This window comes from Triticum aestivum, chromosome 7D (assembly GCF_018294505.1).
Source record: "Triticum aestivum cultivar Chinese Spring chromosome 7D, IWGSC CS RefSeq v2.1, whole genome shotgun sequence".
NCBI classification, from domain to species: domain Eukaryota; kingdom Viridiplantae; phylum Streptophyta; class Magnoliopsida; order Poales; family Poaceae; genus Triticum; species Triticum aestivum.
In genome coordinates, this window is record NC_057814.1 from 180,629,454 (window position 1) to 180,635,687 (window position 6,234).

The 6,234-nt window shown below is 50.0% G+C and overlaps 1 protein-coding gene across 1 annotated transcript; it reads right to left on the reverse strand.

The window, feature by feature from the left end:
- Positions 1–247: 247 nt before the first annotated feature.
- LOC123166334 (uncharacterized) lies at positions 248–5,339 on the reverse strand. The gene is made up of 3 exons (XM_044584119.1): positions 4,713–5,339; positions 4,238–4,391; positions 248–4,146 (listed from the first exon to the last, which is right to left on the reverse strand). The coding sequence occupies exon 3, from the start codon at positions 4,095–4,097 to the stop codon at positions 336–338; it is 3,762 nt and encodes a 1,253-aa protein (XP_044440054.1). The 5' UTR covers positions 4,098–4,146; positions 4,238–4,391; positions 4,713–5,339; the 3' UTR covers positions 248–335.
- Between the last annotated feature and the right edge of the window lie 895 nt (positions 5,340–6,234).

Genomic DNA, 6,234 nt, shown 5'->3' on the forward strand with positions numbered 1-6,234 from the left:
CTTCACTGAAGCACAAGAAAATCAGAGTTGCAAACTTTCTTCATCAAACCAACTCATTACAGACAAAACACAACTCTAAGCATGTCCCACCTCTACATCCAGCCCATACTTCGATACCATAGGTGAGGACAAACTACGTCTTAACTAAGGGGATACTTCATCTCAGCCTGAAGATCTCTGTCATGACAAAATATTTCTTCAAGAACAAAGAAAAAAAATGCTTTTATCCTGAATAAAAGCATACAACTGAGAATTCATGGGTTCCATTTGAACTACAATGAACATATTACAATGGGGAGAAGAAAGATATTCAAACATTCCGTTCAGGTTCGGTATCATGCTGAAGTTGCAGCAGCATGGCTAGGCTCCAGCAGCAAGGAAGCCACCTTGTTTTTCTGTTTTTTCAGCCATCTTGCTATGCGACTTGACAAGATAATAATAAACAGAAGGTACACCAGCACACAACATACTACCACGAGGATGAATATTGAAGTCCTGAACTTTCTGCAACTTCCAGCTGCATAAGCTGTCATCAGAGCCAACAGGTCCAGTATCATGATGAAGTGCAATGCTTGGAGCGGAACCTTCTTCTGTCTCACAGATTTACTCAGCAGAAGCATGACTACAGCAATAGATGACATGAAAGAGATGGAATTGAAGACATAGAATACCATGTAGCGCCAGGAGTTTATGTCCTTAAGTACCGGGTTGCCAGCCTTGTAACCATTTTTGGGAGTGTCATCAGGCCAGAAGCCACCAGGCGGGTTTAGACCGGCTTGGTACGCAATGGATGCAGCAAGAACCGAAAGAAGCATCAAGTACTTCTGTCTCTTCTTTTCCTTCTTCTCACTGATAAGGGGGCCTGACCCCTGAGCATTACGTTCCTTGTTTTCTTCATCTGAACTTTCCAGCGGTGTCTCAGAGTCAGGCTCTAGATGAAGAATCTCCCGCAACCGACCCCTTAACCAGGTCAGTGGCCCATCTAATGCATCTTGTAGTACAAGTACTTGAATCACAAGGCATGTTAGAGCTGCAGAGGCTATGACAATAAGATATATTACCGGTCTCGCTTTCCTGCAGGTTCCTGCAGAATAAGCAATCAGGAGGCCCAGCAAACCTGCTACCAAGCACACACGAATTGCGTACGACTTGATTCCATCCTCACATGATTCCCTGTTAACAAGAAGAATGATGACAGCCACAGATGACGCAAATGAGACGGCGTTCGAGTAGTAGAAAACATTATAGCGCTCTGGGTGGCTGTCTTGAAGAACTGGATTGCCTGGTTTGCCACCCTTACTGTTCTCATCAGGCCAAATGCCTCCTGGAGGGTTCAGGCCAGCTTGGTACGTGACAGTTGCCGCCAGAATTGCAAGAATAAAGAGCAAATTCCGCCTCCGCGCCAAGTCCTTCTCCTTAGCATCTCTTGACTCATTATCTGTCTGAGGTGGTGCAAACTTCATCCTCTGGGTAACACACACTTTCAACCATCCATTATGCCTAAATACAAAAACATGGAGAGGAACATATGCAACCACGATAAATATCGACACTGATATGTAAATAGATTTTGTCTTCTCCCTGCAACTCCCAACAACAAAGGCCCCCATTAGAGCAAGCAAATCGGTTATCATTGCTGTCTGCAGTGCCCGGCGTTTTATAACCTTGTTGCTCATCTTCCTGCTCAGGAGCATAAGGATCATGACAAGGGAGGCTGCAAATGCAGTGGCATTGAAATAAAAGAAGGCAAGGTATCTCTTATGATAATTGTCCTCAAGAATGGGATCACCAGCAGAGTGCTTAGTGCCACTTGATGTCCAGACGCGACCACTGTCCCCAAGAATGGGATCACCAGCAGAGTGCTTTGTGGCATTTGATGTCCAGAAGCCACCTGGTGGATTTAAACCAGCTTGATATGTCAAAGACACGGCAAGAATTGCAAGAAGCAATAGGTAAGTGCGTGACTTCTTCAGAAAAGCATCATCTGGATTTCTACAGCTGCATTTAATACATCTCTGATGCTGTGGGGCTTGATCATTGGCAGTGTTGTCGATCTCTAATCTAACATCACGATCATCTGCACTAGTAGGGTTATTGGACATTTGCTGAGCATGCTGTTCTGTGCTGTCCCCATGGTTGTCGGGTAATTCACATCCCATTGCCGGATCATCAGCATCTATCCTCAGGTTACCAGATGTTGCATCTTCGTCCACCGAGCCCTGCAACGGTAAAATACCTTGGACAGAATTTCCACCGTCACTTGATGATAGTGCCATGGGGATTGCAACCTGCTGACCGCTAGCAGGTTGTATTTCCAAGTTGTCGGATGGAACTTCCTCGGTAGTTAGGGCATCTGTTGATGATGAGCATACAACTTTAATTGCAGCATGTTCACTCTGGTCATGAGATTGACGTAGTGTTGTTGGCATGATGTCCTCCATGCTATCCAAATCACTGGTTGATACAGATCTCACATCTCCAGTTGATACAAGATTTCTGTCAGCAGAGTAGCACTGCAAATTCGACATGACACCTTCTGCTTCTGTATCTCGAACTACATGCTCTGTAGCTTGCTGATGAGTTGTCAGAGAATCAAGCTCTGTATCTTGCTCGCGAATCCTCTGAGAATCAAGTTCTGCATCTTGCTGCTGAGCTCTCTGAGAGTCAAGCTCTGTATCTTGTTGGTGAATCCTCTGAGAATCAAGATCTGTATCTTGCTGGTGAGTTCTCTGAGAAACAAGCTCTGTATCTTGATGGTGCATTCTCTGACAATATGTACATTGCTGGTGAGCTCTTGGAGAATCATCTTGCCCCAATGACAGCGCACTCAGCATTTTGTCAAGTGCTGGCTTCAGCGCCCCATCCACCCACACCGTTACAGCTTTGCAATGAAGGCAAATGACAAGAATCAGAACACAGATAAGAACCACAGCAATTATGAGTATCACTGACAACGATGTTGCAACATCCCTGCAGCTCCCTGAAGCATAAGCACCAATGAGCCCCAGCAGATCAGCCACGACGCACACAGACAGCGCTTGAGTCCTTATCCCATGCGTGCTCAGTTCCGTGCTCAGAAGCAGTATGACTGTGACCAAAGACGCCACAAAAGAGGTCGCATTGCAACACATGAAAATATTGAAGCGGAGGAGATTGTGCTTGCGGAGAACAAAAGTAGCTGCACGGTGTTCAGGATTATTTGCACCCCAAAAGCCACCAGGTGGACTTATCCCAGCTTGGTATGTGATAGTAGCAGCAAAGGTTGCAAGCATCAATATGAACTTGCGAGCCTCCTCGATCTCCCTTGCGTAATCTCGGTTGCTCCTTTGCCCGTCAGGATCAGAGACAGGGCAAATAGATGGCACCTTTTTTAGCATGCGTTTCAGCTTCTTCAGAATGATATCCCGGGTTTTCTGCACCTGATCTTTTAACGGCTGTGGAACTACCCTCATGAACAACAGGATATGAACCGCAACATAGGCGAAAACAGAACAGACCAGCACCAATATGTAAATGGAAGACCTTAGTACTCTGCAACTCCCCGCGGCATATGCCCCCATGAGACTGAAAAGATCCAGGATCATGGTAAACTGCATCGAGCGAAGCCAGACATGCTTGCTCGCCACTCCCCTACTCAGAAGCAAGATGATCAAGACTAGAGAAGCAGCAAAGGCTGTGGCGTTGCAGTAAAAGAAGGCTTCGTATCGCCGGAAGAATTTAAGTGGGAGGAGAGGATCGCCGGCATGGCGGTCAAGTCTGTCCATCTGAAATCCCCCCGGCGGGCTCAACCCAGCATTGTAGGTGACACCAACGGCCAACACCGCCAGAAGTAGCAAATACTTCCGCAGCCTCCACAAGAACTCGAAATCATCCTTGATGCTGGATGACCTGTTGGGCGGACCTTGCCCATTGTTGTTGCCGGCCGCCTCGATATCCTCCGTCGCTCCGCTGGCGGCTGCTTCATCTGCCATCTGGCCATTGCCTGGCCCCGAAGCAGCCATGCCGTTCATCGGCGTGGTGGCCGGCTCGGGCTGCTCGCTGTTCGCCGTGTGAGCGTTCCCCGGCTGAGGCTGCATGTGTGAGCCGCCCTCAATCATGGCATGAGCTCTGAGCTTGTACCCAGATCAGGGTAACTGGTAAGATTAACTGCAAGCGGAAAAATGGCAGAAAATTGGCACTGGAACTTATGCATCCATGTCGAAGAGCCGAGCAGAGGAAGAGAGAGTAAGGATCATACCTAGAATGGGGAAGCTTCGCAATGCTCAGTTGCTCACACGGAATGGCTGCCCCGTCAGCCTAGCTGAGGTTGCGGCTTTGAGCTTGTATCTAGAGCGACGGCTGCTGCTCAGACTAGTGAGGGACACCTTGTGTGCTTCAAAGATAGCCGAGCTCTTCCGGCGTCAATAATGGTGTGAACGGAGGTGTGGACAGTGAACAAAAAGAGAGGGGGAGACCGGTGAAGTCAGTTAAACAAAGGAAAGAAACAAGGCAGGACCCCACGGCAATGTATCAGGCTATCATCTTATAGCTTATTAGGTTGGAGTTGGACCCAGTCATATCAAGAAACGGCTGTTAGAAGAGAGCCTAATACACCAAACAATAATGAACAAATTAACACGCATCTCAACTGTAAAATACTCCGGCATCGAGCTGGGTTGCTGGGTAATTTGGTTTGGAACACATGAATAAGCAAGAGTTAGCCAGTAGGGTACCTGGTACCAGGAGGCAGTGAAATGGAATCTGTGGACGGCGATGGTAAGCGGAGAGGGTGTGTTGACCGCTGACTGGCACACGACCACCACACACACCGTGGGTTCACACCGGCGTTCAGAAGCCACCTTGACAGGAACGTCCTACCGTCGTCCACTTGGCTCCGGCGAAGTCACCTCCGAGTCCGACCTCCTCGGCGCCTCGAGCGTCTCCGTCTTTTGACGTTTTAGCTCCGGCGTGCAGCCACTGTTCCGTGGAGCGCCCATCGCCGCTCGTGACTTGGCTCTTCTCCGGCCATTAACTGCCGTGCCGTTGTTAGGTACTGGCCGCGGTAGCTAGCTAGCTAACAGCACTGGTGCAGTCGCTAGTACGGTCAGCTCCGCTGCCGGCGCCCCGCTGGCCGCTGAGGCATTTGTTCGAACACCAGACGGGCACTGCTGGGGGGAGCAGAGCCGGGCGGGCCAGCCGCAGACAGGGCCTAAATCCGTCGTTGGTTGCCTTATCCTGCCAGACCTAGAGAGGGCAGCAGCAGCGTGCATTGATCCCGTCGACTGGCGCTCGGGGCCCCCGTCGACGACGACAGGGGCGTTCCAACCCGCTCTGGCCATCCATCCCCCCTGGATCGCCGGGCTCCTCGACTAGTCATTTTGTATGCTAGCTGACGTCACGAGAAAATTAGGGAATGACGTCACGTAAACAGTTTTTTTAACATCAGTACAGACACAAGCGCTCATATACATGCGCATACACCCACCCCTATAAACGCGCACACACACCCTACCCCTATGAGCACCTCCGAGAGACTGAGCCGGCATATCAACTTGAGATTTACGAAGTCACCGTAGGCGTCTCGTCGTCGACGGGAACGTCTCCTCCCACTGAGGGCGCATCGCCGGAAATCCTGAAATAAATCTAGGAATTATGCGAGCACCAGGATTTGAACTCTGATGGGTTGGGGATACCACTGTCCGCCTAACCATTTCAACCACAGGTTGGTTCGCCGTAAACAGGTTATCATAGGCTCCCTCCATCAAGTTTAACTCTTGGCATCTCCAACCGCTGACCCTAAATCTTACACCGTATAAGGATCAATCCGTGGACCTGGGAGCCTGACATCTAAAGCTATCCTCTGAATGTCTGCTAATACGCGTGGCGATCCATAAAAAAATTGGATTTTATGTCCTGTCAAACCGGCAATCTGAACCTTCACTTCACACTCAATCTACCGTTGTCTCGACCGCCTCCTTCTCCACCGCCTTCTTCTTGGTCATCTCCTTCTCAGTTATACCTGGGCATATCTCGGGCCGGGCTGGGCCAAACAAAGCCCGGTGCTAAAAACCCAGGCCCGAGCCCGGCTCGGCCCGGCCATCGGGTCTACAAAATTGGGCCTGAGCCCGAGAAAGCCCGACACGGCCCGGTCGGCCCAGCCAGACTACGGCTAAAAACATGTTTTGTGCAGGCCCGAGCCCGACCCGACCTGCCCGTCGGGCTCAGTTTCCAGGCCCGAGCCCGGCCCGATGTCAC

Excerpts from the sequence above, each read along its gene's own strand:
- LOC123166334 (XM_044584119.1), bottom strand. The coding sequence starts at position 4,097 with ATGATTGAGGGCGGCTCACACATGCAGCCTCAGCCGGGGAACGCTCAC.